General features: G+C 40.2%; 1 protein-coding gene across 3 annotated transcripts in view; it reads left to right on the forward strand.

Moving 5' to 3' along the window:
• Positions 1-22930, forward strand: part of ARHGAP22 (Rho GTPase activating protein 22) — a 141390-nt gene that overhangs the window by 25463 nt on the left and 92997 nt on the right. For 2 of the 3 annotated variants that reach the window (XM_042818618.1, XM_042818619.1), the window contains exon 3: positions 3654-3741. In XM_042818618.1, coding sequence (XP_042674552.1) covers positions 3654-3741 — 88 coding nt within the window. Of the gene's footprint in view, positions 1-3653; positions 3742-7682; positions 7715-13145; positions 13224-22930 lie in introns of those variants that run through there. The other variant, XM_042818621.1, reaches the window with a different exon arrangement.

Here is a 22930-nt window from a genome sequence, read left to right on the forward strand (position 1 = left end):
TTTTAATGATGCTTTCTTTCCATGGTCTGCATGTTCCTGAACATCTGTCCTCTCAGAATATCCTCAACTTTTACTGGCAAAAAATACTTAAAATCCATCTAGTTGCTTCCTGTATTCCCTCCAGTCTAGGGTAAGCTTTACAAGACAAAGAAGTAAAGCTGTACTTGTATATATAAGACACTTTACTAATATTTCATGCTCTTATAATTTATGAAAAGGCCTAAGCTTATATAGCTGCAGAAAATTGCAGGTTTTAGTGGTCTTGGGTATTCATAGATTTGAATAATCACAGAATGTTCTGAGTAGGAAAGCACCCACAGAGATAATTGAGTCCAATTCATGGCTCCACACAGGATCACCCAAAAATAAAACCTGATTTCTGAGAGCATTGTCCGAGTGCTTGAGTTCCAGGAGGGTTTGAGCTGTGACCACTGCCATGAGGAGCCCCTTCTAGTTCCTGACTATTCTCTGGTGAATAACCTTTTTGTAACGACTGCCTGACCCTTCACTGATGCAGCTCCATTTCTCTTGGTTCTGTCTCTGTGCCCACAGAGCAGAGCTCAGTGCTATGCTTCCACTCACCTTGAGAGGAAGCTGTAGGCTACCCTGAGGTTTCACTGAGTCTCTTGTCTAGGCTGCAGAAACAGAGACCTCAGCTGCTCCTCGGATGTCTTTCCCTCAAGACTCATGTTTGATGAAGTACAGATCAAGATCATGCAAACAGATCAGTATCACTATGGATGATGTGTAGCACTGCTGTTATCAGAGGCCTAATGAATTCAAACAGCCGTTGTCCTTTGCAAATATACTTTTTATGTGCTGGTTTATCTGTGGTAACTTTGTTACAGAGATGTTTTTTACGCTAGGCGTTAACTGGAGAGCAGTCCTCAAAGATATCTTAGAGAAGAAAGCTGAAGTTTTACAAGTTTTCCCTGTTTTTTCTGTGAGGTTTGCAGTTTTAGAATTCTGGGTCATGCTCTGAATGACAGATGGCCAAGAGAGCCTTGTTTCAGTTCATATTATGATAGCAGGATGGTTGGACTAGATGAGCTTGTAGGTCCTTTCCAACTTTGTGATTCTATGAAAGTATCAAGCAACAGAGTTATGTTTTAAGTGGTTTGCGATGTGACTGCTGACAAAATACAAGTGTAGAGAATAGCTGAGCAGAAATGTGATAGGCGTACCGCTAGGTGCTGGCTGTGCCTTCTCACTAACTTCTCCCTTCTTCCTCTTCCCCACCAAATTGCACCATCGTGAACGTTCCCCAGCAAAGGAAAGATGTGAGCCTGTTGGAGCAGGTCCAGGAGGGCTGCAAAAGTGCTCAGTGAGCTTGAGAAATTTTTTTTAAAGTGATGGTGTTGAGGTACTGGAACAGGTTGCCTGAAGAATCTGCAGGTGCCCCTTCCTAAAAATGTTCAAAATGAGGTAGATTGTGGCCCTGGGCCTCCTAATTTATTCTATTGACCTGCAACATCATGGGTGGGTTTTGTAGGATGGCAGTAGATGTTGAACCTTCCTGCTGATATTCCCTTACATGTTGTTGCTGTGTGACAGGTGGCAGCAGAGGGACAGTCTGACACAGTGGTGTCTGACATGGAGGTGTGTATGCAGTGAAGGTGTGTCATCGAATTCCTCCATGTGGAGAAGATTGCACTCAGTCATATTTAGCAATGCTTGCTTAACATTTATGGAGACCTAATAGTGGATGTGAGCACACTGAGGCATTGCGCAGTGCATTTCATTAATAATGCTGTCTTAATGTCTGTGAAGCAGTGGGTCACATCTGCTGGTGCAGATTTTTACAAGTGTGGCATGCAAGCTCCTGTTCATCACTGGTGAAATACATAGCTAATGGTGATGGCTGTGTTGAAAAGGAGTGTTGTGTAACTGAGAATTTGCTGTAACAAATAGTATTGTGCTCTTTGTATCTGTTGTAGCTTGCATGGAAGTAAATAGCAGGTGTTACTTTCAAAGCAGCTCACCTGGGTAGTCCTTAGGGTTCCTTCTAACCCCCATCATTCTATGATTATTCCATAATTTGTCAATAAAACTACTGTGGAAATTTTTGTTCAGTTAAAGATGAGATGTTAGTGTAGCCAGTTTGTTATCCTTAGCATGAAGTGTGTATCTGGGGGCAGAATTGGGCCTTGCTGTTTTACTCCCTAGTCCCATCCTGTAAGCAATCTTAACAGCAGCTGTGTGAAAGGCAGTGTTATGAAAATTGAGATTATTGGTGTTTGGGAACCAGCTGTGTTTTAGGGACCAGTGAAGAAAAGGAAGCTTTCTACTAACATTTCCCACATTGCCGCTTTTCTTATCAGACACTGACTTTACAGTGCCTGGTATGGGACAGGACTTCTCAGTTGGCTTTGCTAGGGATAAGAGCTACAATAACACCTCTGGTTATGTAGCCTCTGAAGATTTTTCCTCCAAGAACAAACTTGAAAGAGGGTAAAATTATTTTCCAAAATCGAATCTGAATCTACAGCTTACTGGAAGTTCTGTAACCCGTTGCACACTACTTGAACTGTCCAGTCATCTTAGGGATGGCAGCCACTGCCTGAGGAAGAGAGAAATAACTTAGTGATGAACTGAGGTTTGTTTCTGGGGTGTGCTTTGGCATATATCAAGTTAGACCTTGAGGAATGACTCTGATTTAATCCATCATTAATTTATTTTCCAAGAAAGATTGTTAATGCAGTCTGAGAGGCTACTGGGCAAGGGCATGTCAGTGTGTTTAAATTTAGTAATGTCACTCTACCAGTGATTGCAGCTGTCGGAACTGATACACTCTTGCTAAGAAAATGAATCATTTTTTATCTTTTTGGTTCTATTTGTTTAAAGTACTTTATAGTGTGTGAGGCAGATTAGACAGCTGTAAGCTGGTTCCCTGTTACCGACTGGAGAAGCAGGTTGTCCTACTGCAACCACTCCTTCTAGAGAAATGCTCTACGTAATTCCCTGAAATCTGTAGCAAGATGTGCAAGAACCTGATCTGAAGAACTTTTTTACGTATGCACCTATGACCTAGAAGTACTTTCCAGAGATGGATCTACATTGGAGCTTTGCTTGCTTCTGAACTCTTCAATTTGAAAAAAATGCTTTGAGGCCAAATGAGTTTGATTTTTTTTTTTTTTTTTTTGAGGGAGGCAGACATACCAGCTAAAGACTGAAATTTATCTCAGTTTATACTTTATTAGTTAACGCATGCAAGTTGAGATGACAGTACAAATGAACATTCTCCTGTGCAAGCCTCTTATAGCTTACTGGGCTGCAATTGTTTAGTTAATTAGAACTCAATTTGGAAAAAAAAAAAAAAAAAAAAAAATTGAAAAATTAAAAGGTGAAAGAAGAGTAGATGTGATATGAGAAGAAACTTTTCTAAGGAATATTAGTTAAGAAAGAGAAATCGCCTGTGTATGCTCAGAGTATTGCTATTCCAGAGGAAAGGTCATTTGACCAGAAGTGTCTGGAAAGGACAGGTAAGCTACATGCATGATCAGATAAAGTCTTTCTTGCTCAGATGCAATGAGGTTGGAAAAGGGAATGGCTTAGTAGAAGAGTGGAGCTCAAGTTTACAATGTCTGTTACATTTGTCTTTTCTTTACCCTTTCCATAGCCCTTCCCATTTCACTTGTTTGTGTCCCTTACAGGGTCTTATTCTGCTGCAAGGAAATCAGGTGAATGAGCTGCCACCTAATCCTGACGAGCCCGGAAAACATCTATTTGAAATTGCCCCAGGTAGGCCAGCAAGTCCTTTTACTTCCTGCATAACCTTAAGTATTCCCTTTAGCTGTCATCAGTGATAAGAGAGCTGCATGGCTTACTTGAATTCTAGGCATTCTGATACACTAGCCAAATCACCTAGAGAAATTGAGAAATAGGGCTTGATAGAGTTATTTGTTGTGATAGTATCTCTTTTTGGATGGAACTGATGCTGTGATACCTCAGAAAAACAGTTGGAATGCCTTGTACCCCTATACTTTTCCGTTTTGAGGGGGCTCCTGGCCAGCAGTGCTGTGTGATCTCTCGCTTTAGTGTGGTTTTCCAGTTTTAGGTTGTGGTAGATGCTGTCATGGAATGCAGAGCTTATGGAAAAGACATGCAATGTCTGGATGTAATTTTTTTAATGTATCCTGATAAAGTTTAAAAACAAAAAAGTATTATTTGTTTTTTTTGAACTGGAAAAATTAAGAGAATAGGCTGCAATGGGAAACTTGATTTATTTTTTTTTTAAGGTAGAAAATCCCATTATGTTGCCATAATTTTGTACGAAACTTTTGAAAAAAATTTTAGCTCCTCTGTGAACACTTCCTGTGCACTGCCTTCCTACATACAAGATTTATTTGAAGTTTGTGTTGCAGCCCAGGAGCAATTGTTCTCACTTGATTCAGTTATAATTGTATCATGGTAAAGATTGTCCCTGTGGTTAAATATGAATGCAGTGTATTTTGGGAGTAGCTGCAGGTGGTAAGATCTGCAGAGAAGAAAACTGCTGCACTGCAAGCAGTGTTAGAGATGAAGAATGAGAGAGGCATGCCTCTCTATGTGCTTGTCTTCTGGTACCTGTGGCAACAATCTGAGGAGAAACAAACTAATTTACTAAATATGTTACCAGAATGCAAGATAAGCGCACTATAATACCATATAATCAAAACTGAAACTAATAAATCAAATATAATGATAGAGAGAATGTCTGAAAGGTGGGTAGGCCTCACCATAACACTGAGGTGAAATGCGCAGTCCAGTTGAGCAGCAGGGAGACAGGAGGAGAGCCAACAAAGAAAAGCGGACAAAAAAAGAATGCACCAGGAGCACCTTGCCAGGAGTTATTTCTCTTCTCCGTGGCCGCAAAGTCCCCTGGGGAATGTAGTTCTTCTCTTCTGGGCAGGTACCCAGAACTTGAGCATTAATAGTTAAACTCCCAGTGCTCCACATGATGTTATGATGTGGAATACCGAAAACCAAAAATCACAAAACTATGATAAATGCACAGCACAGGGTATGCTTGTCCATATGGGTAAATACTACTGCTTTGGAGGCGGGTGTGCATTTGTCTGTGTGCTAGCAGCGGTTTTCTTGTCACGTAATCAGGCTGGGCATAAAACGTCTGTGTTGTACACTCAACATGGTATCAATCAGTTCAAGAACAATTAGATAGTACTGGAAGGCTCTCAATTGTACAAACAGGCAGAGTTTACAATAACTCACTGTTAGAGCATTCTGTTTGACACACAAGAAGCTACTTTGAGAGAAGGTACTTTTTTTTTTTCCTCTTCCTTGTCACTGCATGTTGTCTGGAAATGCTCCCTTATCTTTATATTGTTCCACACCTTCATAGGCTGGACTCCACAAACAAATCAGTAGGGCAATGTGCTCACAGTGTTGTTTACATGTGGGCATCTCCTTGAGAGTGGCATTGATTGTTTGAATGTGACAGATCTTATGTACTATTTCTCAAAGATTGTGCACCATAGTATTCTTGCCGTAAAGTGAACTGGGCTGTGAAAGCACTTGGATTTTCCTGGTTGTGAATATATCCATGTGTTCTGGTACTAAAGGCAATTAACAGAGCCACTGGGTAAATGGGATTCTTCACTTTTTGCTAGCCTTTTAGGTTTTACTTCTGTGAGCTGCAAAATAGATCTCATGAGCCACAAATGGTGGTTGCTTCAATGGAGTTGGCAGTAACAATGCTGTGTGGCTACTTGAGAAAGGCTCTCCAAAGAGATAGAAAAAAGCAACGCGTGGCAGCATAGTTTTGAGACCCAGGACATCTGTGTTCAGTCTTTTGTGTTCAGTTTTGTCATTGCTCTTCCCTGGGCTCCTAGGAACAACTACTTACTCTTAGTGAACCACTGTCCTGCCAGTAAAATTCAGATGTTTTCTCTACCAAGTGGAGATGAATCTATTCGTGTCTGTAGGGAGCTTGTTTGCAACACAGATAACAAGTATTGAAGAATGCTATAAATAGCCAGTCAATGCAGAATGTGATTCAGCACAGATGTCACTGAAAAAACGTAGCTTGAAGAGTTTCCTATTCTGTTCACAGTACGTTTATTCTGGGCCGATTTTGGCATAAATGCGTTTTCTTTCTTGCCTGTCTTCGGAAATGATTTCTTGCCAGACCACAGAACATCCACATAGTGAACAGTTCTTAAATTGGTACCAGATAGAAAAGGGAGCACAGATCATCTTGCAGGACCCAAAACATTATTTTCCATCAGTTCCCATCTTTCCTTGTGTTGACACTATGATCGTATTGCTTCTTAATTGTGTTCCTGTCCTCCCAGTGTAAGCTTGGCACTACATAGACTCTAAAAGGTGATAAGATCTCTCAGTGTTTTTAACTAAGCTGAGGATTTGTTAACAGAAGCATATTCTGTAAATACAGATATGAGAATTTACAGTACGTGTGAAATGCAGGGCTTTAACAGAATTCAGAGCAGTCCTGTATTCTGAATGTTTCTGTAGTGTCCTGATACCACCTTAAGTGGTGAAGAGAGAGATTGAGATCTATCTTGTAGTTCCTAACAAGGAAATGTCCCAAACTTTGGATTGTAGCACCAGCTACCTCCAAAAACCTACTTCATGTTTGATAGCTAGCATTTCAGCATTCTTATTACTAGAGCAGTTGCCTGGAGCTTACTGCATGTTTTTGTGTTGTCATCTTGCCAGCGAGTGCTACTTCCTCAGAGTGCAGAGACTAGATTAACAGCATGTCCTGTACTGTAACAGAGCCTGTATTGATTTTCTGCTGAGTAACAAGAACTAATGATGGGCATTGTGTATTATTCATGTTTCATCAAGTTCATTTATAAGCTGTATAGTGCAGCTGTGAGAAGGGTTAACTCGGGACGTGAGAGACAGTAGAATAGTTCTACAGTGAAACCAGTGTTGTATCAAGTGGCAGCACTTTCTAAACTGCCTCCTTTGGCAGAAATACTCTCTATCCTCTCTTCTGGAGAACTATCCTCTCTTCTGGAGAAACTGCGTGCATTTCTGGACCCTTTTTAGCCCGTTCATGCTTTCTTCTCCCACAGCTAATAAAGCTCAAAGTGGAATGGCAGAGTAAAGCATGGACACTTCAGCAATTGCTCTTACGTACCAGGGTGCATTAGCATGTGGTGGGGGGGTGTTTCTAAAAAATTATTGGGATGGTCTGAGGGCAAGTGCAAAGTTTAGTGATTTGGGGCTGATCTTCACACATAGCAGCTACTATCTGAGAATGTCCTAGGGGAGTGTTGATGACTTAAATGCTTCTGGGTTTTTACTTTCTAGAAAGTTGATGTTTTTAATGCCACGTGGCAAATAGCTTGTCTCATTTCAATAATTTGCTCTTTGCAGCATTAAGAGAGGAGATGCACAAGTTCTGCAGAATCAGAGATCATTCTCTGAGATGGGAAGGTTTTTTATAGTCAAGGGAGTGGTGAAAAAGTTCAGAAGGTAGGACAAAATTGTTGTCTTTAGGGCATGGATTATTAGCAACTAACTAAACAATAGCTTTTCTTTGTAGAAAACTTGATGAGTTGAAGGGCTTTTTCCCTCTTTAGGATGGATTCAGTCAGACTTCTCATGAAGAATGAGAAGGGGGCATAAACATTAAAATTTTTCCTTAGTTAAGCTGATACCATAATGACTAACATTGTCACCTGTGCAGGAAACCCAAGTTTCTCTTCCACCAAGTGAGGCCTGGACCCTGAATCTGTCATCTGTGAGTACCTTCCATCACTACTGGTCTTAGTGGGACAGATGGTTTTGCTTCACTTTTAACTCTGAAATTTAGAATAACTTTATTAACATCATTTTTGGAAGAATGCTTGCCCCTTTTCACAAACTGGCTTGTTGTGATTGAAAGCAGCTTTTCAGATAAACTCTCTCCTGATTCTTAATAACAGCTTGCCATAGTGCTGTTTGCTGAGGCTAACAGTGACAGCTCTTAGCTAGAGCTTTACGTGGAAAAATAAGTGCAGTATTGTGGTAATTATAATTTGATTTCATTGGAAACCACTGCTAAAGGGATTGATCTTGCTTGTCCCTTTTCCTCTTGGCTTTTTCCCCAATATACTCTGATTTCTCACTTCCATTGTTGTGACTGGGGGGAAAAAAAAAGTCTTTGAAACCAGTTGGACTTGAGGTTGATCAAACAAAGACTGATGGAATATGCTTTATACTCCTCTTGAGTAATGCTACCAGCCCTCTCATTCAGACGATTCAGTCTCCGAATCTTGTCTTGGGCTTTGTGTAGGCTTAGCCAGAGCAAAGGTGCTTATGTTCAATTCACATTTAGAAAGTTATTTTCAAAGCTTTGTACTCTGGCATGCTGTTCAACTAATTATAAAGTCTGAGCTCAATATCAACAAATTGCCTTTTTCAAAAGGGGCATGAATTCATCAGTGACTCTTTTAAATATGGACTTTGTTGTATTCTGTCAGTAGGCTGGCTTAAAATGCCTCATCCAGGAACTTCTTTGTAGGAGCTGTTTCACTGCCTTTTTAAACTATTAAATAGGATATTAATAAAGGCAGAATTGGAAGATGGGAATACTAACTCTTACAGGAACTTTAATTGTTGACCATGTGTTCTGTAGGGAGTGCAGTTGAGCTGCTGGCAGTGTTATGGAGTGGTTGCAGTGGCAGCTCTTTTGTCTTGTCTCAGTAGGGTGAATGATGCCTGTAAAGCACTGCTCTGCAATACACTTCTGTGTATCAGGTGATCAACAGCAATTAAGTTAGTTTTGTGACCTTTTTATCTCAGTTCCTGTTGAGATGTGTAATTAAAATACCTGGAGGAGTAATTAGAAATTCAGACACTTAGAATCATTCTGTATTTTCTATCAATCAATGCATATTCCAGTTCTAACTATCAGCAGGAAGCTGAGTTTGCTGCTGGTAATTAATATTTTCTACTGAAACCTGGACTACTGACTGCATCTCTGGATATGTGATGTTGGTTTTAGAGGACTTTATTTAGGTTTCTGGTATTCAGCACTTAGCATAGCAAAAATAGTAGTTCTAGGTCCTACTGAAAAGAATGAAGTGATATTATTTCAGCAGAGCACTTGTGGAAATGCTTAGCAAGCTTATGGACATCAGTAAGTATCCATGACATTGCACTGACCTGTAGGAGAAGACAGATCTGCAGCAGAGCTGCCATTGTTACTGGCAGCTGATCTTTAATTCTTTTAATTCTGATCTTTACTGATCTTTAATTCTTCTGGAAGCCTGGAGTGCAACTGAAGGCAGAATATTTATGTCACTGAAAGTGGTAACTATCTTAGGGAATATAAACTAGACTTCCCATTCATTAAGGAGGGATAAAGCTAAAATATTTTCTCTGGACTGTCTTTATAACAGAGTGCCTAGCACAGTGAAATTGCACGCCTTCTTTCCTGACAGTCTGGAAACTTTTTACTATCTTACAGTTTGGGTTTAAGACCTCCAAGGTAATACCAAGTACACTTGTAATACCAGATACATCTGCTGGCCTTTTATCTGCTGCGGGGACTCCTTACGTGCAAGATGAGTGCAGCCAAAGACCCTTTGAATACATGTATGCTGTACTTTCATAACAAAAAATGCAAAATCTTGATTCTTTAGCATGTGCTCTGCTTGCTCCATCAGCTCTTGAGCACTAGATGGTGCTGGTTCTTTCTACCTTGTGCTCGGAAACTTGCAATGGTTTTGGTATATCCTGAATCACTTGAATTTGAGTTCATTCTGTAGGAGGCAATTAGCCTCTCCTTGTTTTTCCATGTCTCCTCAAAAGCAACTCAACAAGTGAGAGTTTCTGAAAGTGATGTTGTCTATCCCCTGAAGCTATTTCTGTGCTCTGTAGGCAAAATATAGCATTGCATACACTTCCAAATGTTTGCCCTGCCATGAGCAACTTAGTCTTCTTGGATCTATAAGATGCTACTGGAGATTCTAAGCTGCAGCCACAGGTGCCAAAATCAAGTGTTTGAAAGCATTCAATTTCAAATTCTTTTCTTGCTTCATGTTAGGATGGATTTCCTTCTTATGGAAGAGCAAAGCATATGCTGTATGGATATGTGCAATAATGGCTATATGGAAAAGCCACTTGAATCTAGGCCTCCACTCTTGAAGGTAAACCATCCTCACCTGGGGCTTACTGGCTATTTTGTTGTATCTATCAGTTTTTCCCCACCCTGAACCTGATAAATGTTACAAAAAATAAGTTTATCTTTTTTTTTTTTTTTTCTTTCTAGTTTTAAGGAATAGGAATTTGCTTCCTCTGCCTGGGTGTTCGAGTAAGAGTTTGATCAAAACTCTCACGGCATTGCTTCTTAGGGATTTGCCTGAAAAACAATAAAGCTCTTCCTCAGGGCAGCTCTTTCTCCTCAGCTGAAATGATTTTATGTGCCTGAAAACAAAAAATAGTTTTCATGGCCTGGCCAGACCCTGACAACTTAATTTAGGATCAGCAGAAGCAACAAGGGGCTGCCAGTGTTTCTGGGTTTGTTGTTATAAATTGATTTGAGTTAAGCAACTGTTATTTGTGGAAGTTAATGGAGGCCCTGGCTTCACTCATGAAGACATTAGACATTAACAATTCAAATCTTCTGCAGGCAGGGCATCCTCTTCTTACTAATCTCCTGATCCATGCTGTCCCTGAATACTTGACTGTACCGTGTCATTGATTAATCCTTCTTGAAAGACAACCTGAAAAAAAAGACTGAAATCTTGTCATCTGAATTTGTGTAATCTTTACTGATTTCAGTAATGTTATGTTAGATCCAGTGGTGTATAGAGATCAATACTCTATTGCCTACTTAAGGCAGTGGCTCATTCCTGTTTAAGGTCTTAATACAGCAACCAGACTTCCATATAGACGCATTACTAGGCTCCTCTTCCCCCCAAGGACTGTGATGCTCTTTGATAGTTATGAATTTTTTGGCTCACCTTGTATTGTCAATTGAAAACATGCTGAATGGTATCAAAAGGCACCTGCAGCCAGTAAATTGTTTTTACTTTTCCCCCTTACCATATGCAGTGCCCAAGGCTTATGTTTGCATTTGGCATGCAAAGATTCTGCTTCATGCCTTTCTTTCATTAGATGTGTCTGATCTATTGCCTACATCCATCAGTGCTCTTGGGTAGTTTAAAGTGATCCAGGAAATGGACTGTGACAGCATATGAGTTCTTGTGTCCTGGAATCTGCATCTCCAGGAGAAACTCTACATCTGATCTCTAATCACTAGCACCTAGATATCTTGAATGCAAGCACTGGCTTTCAACAAAAACACTGTTTTTTACAACTTCAATTGCAACAGTATGTAACCTTCTAGGAAAGGAGCTTCACGAATGGCTTTTTCTGCTAGCAGAGATCATTAAGATATAATTTCTAACTGTTGTAGAGCAGCTTTCCTTAACCCATTGTATTTCTGAAAGTCAGATATGTTTGCATAGCATTTTGTGAGGGCTGCCCTTTGGATGCAGAAATGTGGTTCTGTAAGATGTTGTCACTGGAACCTGCAAGGCATATTTTAATCCCATCAGGTTGGCTTTTTAGTGCAAATTAGGTAAGATTTTGAGCTCTTCTTCCTGTGATATTCCAGAGTAAGATCTGAATATTTTGCCTTAAGGATGATATATTAAGCCCTGAGGAGCATGTGGTTGGTATAGAGATAAATATATTTAGCATTTCAGTGCAGGAGTAGCTTTGTTTCATAAAGATGTGATATCAGTCTGTCAGTGCAATCTATTATATGGTCCCTTCCCTGTATTGGTAATCGGAAATGAAGTCTTCAATGCTATCTTGCCTCTTGTGTGCTCTGATGGTACTGCTTGATGTTCAGCTGTGTTCTGCACCAGAAGCAGCTATGTTCCCTTTTTGTAATAAGGACGAGTGAGTTTTGTGTTTCATCTGAGGCATCCTAAGTATAGCATGAAGATATCCAGCTGACTAACATGAAGTAAAGCAAATAAGCAATGTAGTTCATAGAACACAACAAATGTTAGAGATAGTAAAGATGAGTGTTAGAGGTCAGCATTACTACAAAGAAGGGAAATATTAACCTGCTTAGATACCCAACCCACAAATGTTTTGCCAATTGAACAGTCTTGTTGAGGTGAGTTGAACACTAAGTCATGTGGTATTGGGTCCTTCATTTGAAGTTCATCTCACTTGCCTTTTGCTATTTAGTGGGTTAATTCTTTTCCCTAGCTGCCTGAAACAGTCAGGTAACTTTACTGATAAAGTGTATTTCAGATTAATTTGTGGGCTTCTGTTAGTCATCTAAGCTAGAGTCACGTTTGCTTTTCCATAGGTTGTCCTTGGGACTGCTTTCTTTTTGATTTTCTACACTTGAACTTTTTAAGGGTCGCCATCTCTGCTGAGTGGTTCCTGTTTCTTTGTTTCTTTCTTCCTTTCTTTAAACTCAGATAGTACAAGTAAATAGTTGAATTTTGAGGGGGTGGATGAAGATTCTTGGGAGTTTAAATTTTTTTAAATGATTATGGATCCTGAAGTTGGCAGCAGATACATGTGTCTGTTGTGCAGTGTCTGCTTTTGTGTTTGGAATAGCAGGAATAAAAGACAGACACTTAAGTTTGTAAACGTAAAATTTTGTCAATGGGGAACTTAATTTCTGCTCCAATCATACTGTTGTTATCACAGAATAACTGGAACATATGCAGCGTTTAATCACTTGTAGCTTTACTCCTATTTCCTACCTGATTTGGGCTGCTGTGGATCTGAGTTTCTGTGGTATGCAGCAGGTGCAGGCTACGCAGAATATACATACTCTATTCCATATCCTCTTTCTTCTGAGCAGTGCTTCAGTCACACTATGCTCATTGAAAATAGGGCAAGAAGCAGGGCTGGTTGTCTCTAAACCAGGGCTGGACATCACCTAGGTGAAATAAACCAGAATGTTTGTTCCACAGAGTGCTCCAGAAGGGAATTCTGACACCTACAGAACATTCCTTATCTAAAGAATAGAAATGAAACCATAACCTGAGAACACACTATGTAATAACAAACCTGTTAGGCAGCACTTCTGCTGCTGCTGAGGTAGCTGTTAGTGCTGGTGGCTGAACTGCTCAGTATAATATTCTGACTTCAAAATGCCATCTGCAAATAGTTCTGGTAAGAAAAATAAAACATGTTTCCTTTTCACGCAGCCCATGCGATAGCACAATGGGGAAGGAACAGCGAGGCTGATAACATGCTTCTCCAGTGTCCAAATAGAAATCTAATTGGTAAGCTGCTATCTGGTTTGTTTATGAAGCTGTTTGTGAATGTTGCCCTAATGTCAATTGGAAATGGCAGCTGGCTTGATGTCAAACAGCTGTGATGATTCACATGCAACCCACTCTGTTTTTGTCTGAAATGCTCCAGGGATAGCCAGTGTGCTATCAGTGTGAACCAGCTTGTGCTGGGCTGTCTGAACCTCACAGAGAAGAGGAGGAAGTAGGGCAAAGATGTATTGCCTATGGAGAAACACTGTAGATTTATACTTTACTGAGAAAGTAGCCATATGAAAAAGTAACAGTAATGTTACATGTAAAAGCTTTCTTAGCCTTCCTATGCTACTCTAGGCATTTCCAAAGTAGTGGTTATGTATGGTGACTGAACGAAAAGGGCTTGGTGTTGGAGTGCTTATATGTGCTTTTAAAATAATTTTTCAGATTCTTATGCTATGCACGTGTCTGTACTTAGCTTTACCCTTGGGTAGGGTCCTATCAACATGATTGCCCACAAAACACTTTCCACATTGATCCTATTATCAAGATTAACTTGTGTTACCCAGGAAGTCAGAGTAGGTCATGACAAAGGTCTCTCTTGTGCATAGTGTTTATGAATAAACTTAAAAAGGTGCAATTTACTGCAGGGTAACAAATTCACCTGACACCTGAACTGCTGAAAATGCAGGCTCTGTACTTTCCGAAGGTCTAATGCAACATGAAGAATGGAAAAGTGTGAAACAAGCAGAACAATTTAGTTTCCTTGGGGCAGCAAAGAGAAGTGCTGACACTAATCAGCTTAGAAATGAAATGCGTGTAATTTTAATACTTGAAGGTGTCCTTGGGAAGTGGAGATGGAGAACCAAGGAATTGTGTGTTTTGAAATCAGTAAATTTTGGAATATCTATTTCTGTCAATTCTTGATGTTTAAAGAAATTTGTTCAGAAAGAGATGGATGTGAAATCTTTGACATGTCCAGAATGTGGGTGGCTTTTTGTTTGCTTGGTGTTTTTTTTTTTTTTTTTTTTTTTTTTTTTTTTTTTTTTGTGATGAAGCTCTTCTAACAGATAAATCCTGTAGATCCTTGAGTATTGGCTTTACGTGCATTGCAGACACAGGTAGCAGTTCCTCTTTCCTGATTGCTGTGAAGAAATTATTTCTACTGTATTAGAGTAACTCAAACAGATCCTGTTGTTTGGGTTAAATATCTTTGGCTTAAAGGAGAGGCATTGTAACACTTTCGCTTGAGACCTAGTTACTGACCAGTGTGACTGTTTCATTTGTCCTATATATTTATTCCAGGAGTAATTTTAACTCCTTTTTCTAGTGACCTATGTGTGGGTTCCTGTTAAGTCATGCATGAGCTTGTCATTGTTTTTGTGAGGAGTACATGGATGTGTCTGTTATTACGTAAAGAATGTAATCCCATTTTACATAGCATTGAAGTAGCAGAACTGAGCTATGCTAGTAAAGAAGCTTTAAACTCCTTACTAGAAATTACTTTGGTTTTATTACTTCAACAGTATGTTTCTAAACAAGTGTAAAATCCCTGACCTTGAAGAAACAGTTTTTGTGGCCACAGGGACCATCTTAATTTCAAGATTTTTTTTTAAAGTAACATTAACATGTTGAGTGCTGAGAACGTTTATTGAAGTGTAGTTGATCTGTGCTGAATTTGATGCCTTTTTCTCCTCATAAACCTCTCAGTCTTCATAGTACCTATTGCAGTGGATTCTGTTCAAGGTACTGTATTGTGGAACAAAAGCAGTGAGGCAGCTGGGGTCAGGAATATGTTCTGTTTAGTGTAGCATGTTCTGATAAGTGTCATCTTCCTAATTTTCTACAAGCACTCTAGTTGAAATGATTGTGATTTCTTTCATTAGAAAGACAAAGTTCAGGTTACTTATAATTATAGAATTGTTCCTTTTAGGAGCCTGTTTGCTTTCTCATAGTTTGTTTTCCATCTCTGTTCTGTCAGGTGCACAGCCTAGTGCACACACATTCTTTTAAAGTCTGACTTTGAATGTCGGCCAATGGAGATAGATACATTTCTAACTGCAGGATTAAACAGTGTTCTACATCCATAAACCACTGCTCTTCTAACTGAATTCCACTTAAGATCTTGATAGATCCTTGTCCCCACCTGGTACCAAAGAGATGCTGTATATCATGCTGAACTCATGAAATACTGTTGTTAGTTCTGGGATCTGCTTTTAATCAGGAGGTGTCTGACACTCATGAAAGCTTTGAGAAGGGTGTGTGTAAGATACTAAAGAGCTATGAAATCAAAAGAATACCATGTTAAAATGGTAAGCATCTGTGAGGCCTTGAGGAAGAGTTGTGCACTGTGTAAAAGATAATACAAAAGCTGTGCTGCTTCATTTAATCTGGTGTTGTGGATTTAATATTCATTTCTAGCTATGCTAATGTGAGAATCCTCTTACTGTAGGAGGGGGCATCTCTTTTATTAGGAGAGGCTGATAGAGTTGAGACTGCCTGAAGACAGACTTGGCAGGGGGGATCTTACCAATCTCTGTAAAGACCTGAAGAGAGAGTGCCAACAGGATGGAGCCAGGCTCTTCTCAGTGGTGCTTAGTGCCAGGACAGGGGGCAGTGGATACAAACTCAAACACAGGAGGTTCCATCTGAACATCAGGAAGCACTTCTTTACTATACAAGTGATGGAGCACTGGAACAGGTTATCTGAAGAGATGGTTGAATCTCCTCCTTGGAAGTCTTCTGAAGCTGCTTCAGTGTGGTGCTGTACACCCTGCTCTGAGTGTCACTGCTTCATAGGGGTAGGACCACGTGGACCCAGAGGTCCCTGCCAACCTCACCTAAACTGTGATTTGCACTAAAACTGTGTGCTTTACTGTTCTTTCCCTGTGGTCTACAAATAGTGGGGAGTTGGCCAGGAACAACTATGAATGCATTGCCACTGGTAAGAAAGGATTTGTCATACAGAGTAGGATTTGTTGATGTTGGCCAGTGTGCCTACCTGTGCTGACAGAAACAAGAGCACAGCAGCAAGAGCTGTCCTAGCGTACTCCTTCAATCAGTGCACACCGTCTTTTCACCAACAAAAATGGAACAGTAAGGACATCAGCTTTTCCAGGAACAGGTGCAAAAGATTCATTGTAAAGGAGACTTTGTCCATGGGCAGAGCTTACTGGGGATTTTTTGTGCTTCCTCAGTGCTTTAATGCCAATACCCTAAGAGCTTGCTAATATCTCTGAGGCAGACACCCTAAAGAGAGGACTTGTTGGGGTTAGAAGTACAGGATTTACTCTAACGCAGTGTGGATGAAAGGTATATAGGAACTTGTAACAAAGCTTTCCTCATTTGTTATTAGTTGCACCTAAAATTTGTTTTGAATTTACTTAGGAGGCTGTAAGCTTCTCATGTACGCCAGGTGGTCTATTAGAATTTGTAGACTCTTTTATCTTTCTCACAAGGTTCCTTTATCTCAACAAGTGTTTTAGGTCAGAGAGGTGGAAGGAATAAAGAAGGCGGAAACCTGGAAAAATATCTTTTGAAACATAGGTGACAGAAAAAATGTGAAAAATGCCAGTGCAGATTATTAATATATAGCTGTCTGTTATGGCTTCAGATGCAGAAATTCTTTTGGAAGCACAGTGATTAGAGAGAAGAGGAAGGAAATAGACATCAAATCAGAATAACTTTTTCATAAATTCAGGATCTCGCAACTTTCTGGACTAGGAACTTCTAATAGGGCCAGGTTATAAGTTCTGAAATGCTATTGCTGACTCACCAGTTGGGTGACTTTTGTCCTTTAAGAATGTACTACTTTCTTTAAACCTATAGTGTGTCTCATCGTACTGTGTCCTATTATTTCCTTTAGCCACACTGGGCTTGTGTTGTATGACCTCTGAAAAGGCAGTTACAAAATTTGCACCTGCAAGCAATACCTACCTCATACCATCTAGTGATGTATCTACAGTGTCAACTCCTGTTCTTTTGTGGAGGAGCGAACTAGAAATACCTCCAAACCACAAAGATCTGATACTTCTGTCAGCAAGTTATATTTCAGACTCTTACCAACCTGGAGAACTGGGATTTGCAAAAACATTTCTTTCACAGTTTATAGTAAGGGCTTTAGAAGCACGTATTTAAAGGATTGAGCTTTTGGAGACAGAAGAATAATGGGATCTGGAAGATGGTTTAGACTTCTCTGATCACAGGAAAGAAATCATGGGGAAAGTAGCATTATCACCTTATAGTTGAATACCTGATCTCTGTCTTAGGTACTTAAAAGAGATGAAGAAGATCTTCAAGGGAGTTTTAATGTTAGGAGATATACAAACCAAGGCTGAGCATAACGCACTCTCCTACCTGTTGTTATACAGCCAAAATACTCTTAATTTCCTGAGATCTGGTGGAGAGTAGGAATTTTTTGTGGATGCATCCATTTAAAAATGCTTAGAGGAATTGTGTTTTATAAGTCATTCCAGAAGCTTAATCTTTTTGAAAGCATCTTAAAATGTCTGCAAACAATTAAATTACCCAACTGAGTAGTGCTTTGCTACAGTGTTTGCACCATGCAGCACTATTTTGACACACAAAGTTCGTTCAAATTTGAAATTGGAGAGTCCAGTTCTGGGTTTCTTGAAACACAGTCTTGATGTTTCTGAAGTAAAATTGGGAATTTGACACTTGTCTGATGAAGAGGCATAGATCAGGAGTTGGAAGGACAAAGTTTAGTTAGATTTTGGCAAAACTGTTCTCTGCATTGAGGATCCTAGGTTGAGTTTCTGGTCTTTACTGGAGCAATTGATGCTTTCTACTGCCCCAGTAGGAGCTCACTATTTGTCAGGCAAAATCTGTCTGTAGATTGGAGATTGGTTTATGATCTTTGCAAAGACATCAGCATGGCCCAGTAAGTTGTACTGTCGCTTTCCTCGAATAGACTGTGCTCTAATCAGATAACAGTATTAATAAACTTTATTCTCCTTTGGCCTAAGCAGATCCAGCCAGAGCTCTCCTGCATGGTGATATGCAGTAGCATGGGTTGCCTATCTAGTACTCAGGACAGATTTTCTGTTTTTGATTTTCAATTTGTACTACTTTGGTGATTTATGTCATTACAAAACATCTCACTTGTGGTTTCCTTTTTTATTCATTTTAATGAAAAAAACTTCTTTGCTGCAGTTCAGTCCTGTACAGTCATTTCCTGGCCTTTCTGTTGCCTGTGGATTCAGTAATGGAGAGTCACAGGGTTTTCTCAGTTACTTGGTAAGCCACCTGTACTGTGATTTACCATGTCTTGGTAATCAAATAGGGAATAATGTGGGTTGAATCTGATTTTTCTCTCTTTCTTTCTCTCTCTCAAAAACAAAACAAAACAACAACAACAAAAAACAAACAAAAAAAACCAAAAAACAAAAAAAAAACAAAAAACAAAAAACACCAAACCTCTTCTCCACTAAAGAGAGCTGTTAGCAGTTTAGTAAATCCTTGGATTTAGGAATTACTGGTGTGAGGGTGTTCATAGTATAAATACATCTGTGGATCAAATGATATTGGCAAAACTTGATTAACTTCACTCGTTCTCCTTGATTTTCAACACAGATAAGTACAAATGTTCAGCTTTTCACTGGTACATCAGTACTCTGTACTGGCTGGCTCCAGTCTGTCCTTATGAAGTGCAGAATCACTTGTATTATTAATGGCTCAAAATATTGCCAATATTTGTATTCTTCAGACCAGTTTGTGCCATAGAGGTTCTGAGAGAAAATGAAAATTTTGTAGTCCTTGCCTTATATCTGAAGCTTGAAAAAGAGCATTTGCCCTATTCTAGAGCTACAGTTCTGACTTTTGTGATTTGGGAATCATGAGAAATATTTGTCTCCTATTAAGAAAATAAAAAATATCACATCTGGAATGAATTGTTGAAATAGAATAGCATATTCTTTTTTTCTTTTTCCCCTGAATAGAAGTGGTTGGCTTAAATCTTTGTCTCTGGTTTCCAGGCATTTAACTTGGTCCTTAAATAGGAAAGTTCATTACTTGTCCAGCACTGTTTAGCAGCCAGTTTTCGTTCCAGAGTCGAAGCCAGGAGAAGCCATATTTCTGAAGAAAGGGGAGGGGTTTGTAAACTTAAAATTGGAAATTTTAGATAGCAAAACAGAGAGCTGTAGCTGGAATGACGTGCCAAGTGTATGGTTTGGGGGTTGTTTGTTTGTTTTTGGAAAACTTAGGACTTTGAAAAACTCAGTCTGCACCAATTCATTTCACAGGGACTTGTTAAGTACTTCATGTTTCTGAAAGATCAGCCAAATTGCTCAGTACTCGAAGTAAAGATTTAGACATCGAACTCTGGGCTCCTGTTCTTGTAAATCTTACTCTCAAGTTGGTATGTGTGGTTAAAGGCTAAGAAATACATCATTAACCATGCATCTAGAAGGTCAAATTACTAAGAATTACAGAAAACTTACTTTCTACAGCTCCTGCTGTGCACAATGAGTTATGTATGCTAGCAGAGGTAACTCAAAATCTTACTGCATTTTGAGAGGGCTTTGTTGCTCAAAAAGCTTTGCTCACAGCTCTCAGAGCATTCTCTTCTGCAGTGCCTGCCCTGCCTGGGACTGGGTCATTGGTTCTCTTGCTCATCGCTTCTGAACTTAACACTTAACTGAAGTGCTGTGCTCCCTTTGCATGTGAGCTTCTGGCTACAACAAAGCCCAAGAGAGTCCAAAAAAGGTCCCACACCTGGCTGCAATGCTGAGTGGTGTTGCTCCTTCTGGACAGTGTCCCTGCTGCTTTCAGTGAAGTGCTGCAGGGTCTGAAAACAAACACAGTGATCAGAGAGCCAGGAAACATCTGTTCTATGCATGTTGCTTTTCTCTTATCCCAAAACAAAACTCTTATCTTGTCTCTGTGGCTAGTGATTTAGTTAAGTTAATGCAATTACAAGAAAGTGTTTAAAACTGCCTTCTGAATATTGCTGGAGCAGCGTCGACCTCTGCGGGTGCAGGGTCCCCTTAGCTCTCAGTACCTATCAGTATCTACAAGAGCTGCCGGAGATGCATGGCTAAGTGTTTACTCTGGGAGGAGCAATTGATAGAACCCTTTCCTGTGCCGACATAATTTTCCAAGAGGTGAAACGGCATTCCTAGCATCTTTTTATGCGCTCTAAAGGATGGCATTTAGTGGCTGCTGCCCTCCGGCCGTCTGAGAGCTACGTCTTCCTCTCGCGGCTCACACATCAGCCAGAGCAGCTGAGGGCTGTCCCGGGACTGGCTACAAACATGGGCGGCAGAGGGGAGCCCCGGGGCGCCCGGCTAGCCCACTAGCCGTGCCGTGCCATGGGGCTGTGCTGCTGCGGGGGCTGCGGGCCGCGGCCCGAAGGTAACTCACAGCGCTGACACGAGGGGTGGCGGGGGGCGGCCAGGCCGGGGCTGAGCCGACTGCTGTTCTTGCAATGACATGGGACTCAGAACCCTTTTCCCCTGTGCTTGGTGTTCAGGCAATCCCTTGGAAAGATGACATAGAGACCACAGTGGCTCATTCTGAGGGGGTGGGGGAAGTCTTGGTATTGTCTCCAGATGTATTCTTACACTTAATTCATTATTTTGTTGCATTTTTTCCCCCTTTTTCTTCCACAAACCAGTGTATTTTACATAAGGGAAAGTAGTTCTACTTCTCAAGAAATAGTAGATGTTGCAGTAAGGCTCCTTGCTAATGTTCTTTCCTTCTCTATTCCCTTCTACAGTTTTTTTAAAGAGAGCAGCTGTAAAGAATATTTTTACAGTGGTATTTCACCTAGCCTACTGAGCTCAGGATCTAAAGAATGAATTATGCTCATGTCAGCTTTGTGCCGCTGGGCAAAGCTGCTGATGTGTGTGATGCCATGTTGTTCTCTGAGAATGGGGATGGTTGGGATGGATATTTGTTAGGCTGTTCCTAGTGGAAATGCTCAGTTTTAAATGTCCTAAAGTCAGAATGTGTAATACAAAAACATTTTGAGGCCTTCTAACAGGAATAGCTTACATTCTATTGTTTTTATCTTATTTTAAAAGCGTACTTTAAGCAGCTCCTTTGAGATGGAATAAATCTTTCTCCTGGTTTATTCTTCTGACCAGTGCAGAAGGTTGAAAATTGTTTAGTGAAGTCTATTATGAAACTGAACTCTAACTGAAACTTAAGTCTCAAGTTTGTTGTAACTTTGCTGTTTGCAATAATATGATCAAAGTAAAATGAATGAACCTGTGTTTTCAGTCCCTGTGGGGGAAGGCCTGAAGTGCAAAGCTGTGGTCTGTATTCTAAATTGAGGCGAAATACATCTTTGTATGATTTTGAAACTCATCTCTTTCCTTGAAAGATCAGTAAGTTTATTTTCCAGGTACCTTTGAAATACTCCTAGAATTCTTAAAGTACAGAATATCTGGGTCTGATTGTAGAAGACCAGGCTGCTTTTACCACCCTTAATTTCTGTAGCTTCAGTGGAAGTTCTTTTTGCTCACTTGTTCCTGTGGCGTCGTTACACTCAAGTCTTTGTACATGATTTCAGAGGATGATTTGGGGTGCTTTGCAGTGACTTGGCCGTGAGCTTAGACTCATCCCACTCTGCTGTGGGGAATCCTTTTGGTGGGTGCAGGAGGAGAGGTGGAGCTTGGGGGCAGGGTGTTGATAACATGCTTTGAGTTTGTGCTTCACCTGTCAGCTTTTTGTCTAGATTAGCTTTTAGCATATGGGGCATAGTTTGGACTAACTGATGAGTAGATTCTGATTCCTTAGAAGAACTGGCATGAAGTGTCAATCTCCCTGAAAGCAGCTGGTTATCTGCAGCTATCAGAGGGACAGGAACATGGGGAGATTTACTTATGTTTACATCTAGAATTAAGTTAGTCTTTTCTCTCTCTTCCCCCAAGCTCTTCCCCCTCTGACTGGGGTCAGGGGAAACTAAAGACCTTGAAACAGCTACCTTAGTTATGTTGCTGGAGAAGAAACATCAGAGCAGCCAGAAAGAGGGAACACTTAGCAAAGGAAATGTTTCACTTTTGTTGCTGTAGTAGAGTTGTCCTCCTGGCTGAGAAGTACTAGATTCCTGGGCAGAAATACTGGACTTTTCCTTTATGCTTTCCTTTAGATTCAGTGGCTTACTGTGTGGCTAAATGATGATGATTGTTGGCAGGGATTGGAATGGAGCTAGAAATAATATCCTGTTTCCACCTTACCCAGTAGGACTGCTGGCTTCTATGTGCCTGTCCAGACTGGAACCTGAAACTGGGAAAGTGTTTTCCATGTGCTGCTGTTGATTACTGTACGCTTTCCTAATACCTGAGCTTGCATGTTTCAGTGCCGTTATATCTCTTTTCTTGGCATTTCTTGCTCCAGCAGTTTTTCTTACTAGAGATAGGAGTTTGGGGTCTGAAGCTAAAAATTTCTTCTAAGTGAATTTTTGGTGATGCAAGGTAGTCATGGCTGTAAACAAACATTTCATTTACTTTATTTAATTTGACCATCAGTTCAGACTGCTCAATTGAAAATGCCAGTCAGTAAATTCCAAACAGGAGCAGACAGAAAGAAAGAAGATAAAACCAAGTTTTCAGTCAAGCAGTGTTTGCCATTTTATGAGAAAGAGATAATTGGGAAAATTGTGCTTGACCAAGACACAAAAGCTGGTTTTTTTCTTCCTAAATGGTGATTATGCTTTGTGTAAAAGGAATAGAAAGAGGGAATCTTTTTTTTTTTTTTTTTTT

Source organism: Centrocercus urophasianus, unplaced genomic scaffold (genome assembly GCF_019232065.1).
Source record: "Centrocercus urophasianus isolate 14NV4802_14NV808 unplaced genomic scaffold, USGS_Curo_1.0 seq_17, whole genome shotgun sequence".
NCBI classification, from domain to species: Eukaryota; Metazoa; Chordata; class Aves; order Galliformes; family Phasianidae; genus Centrocercus; species Centrocercus urophasianus.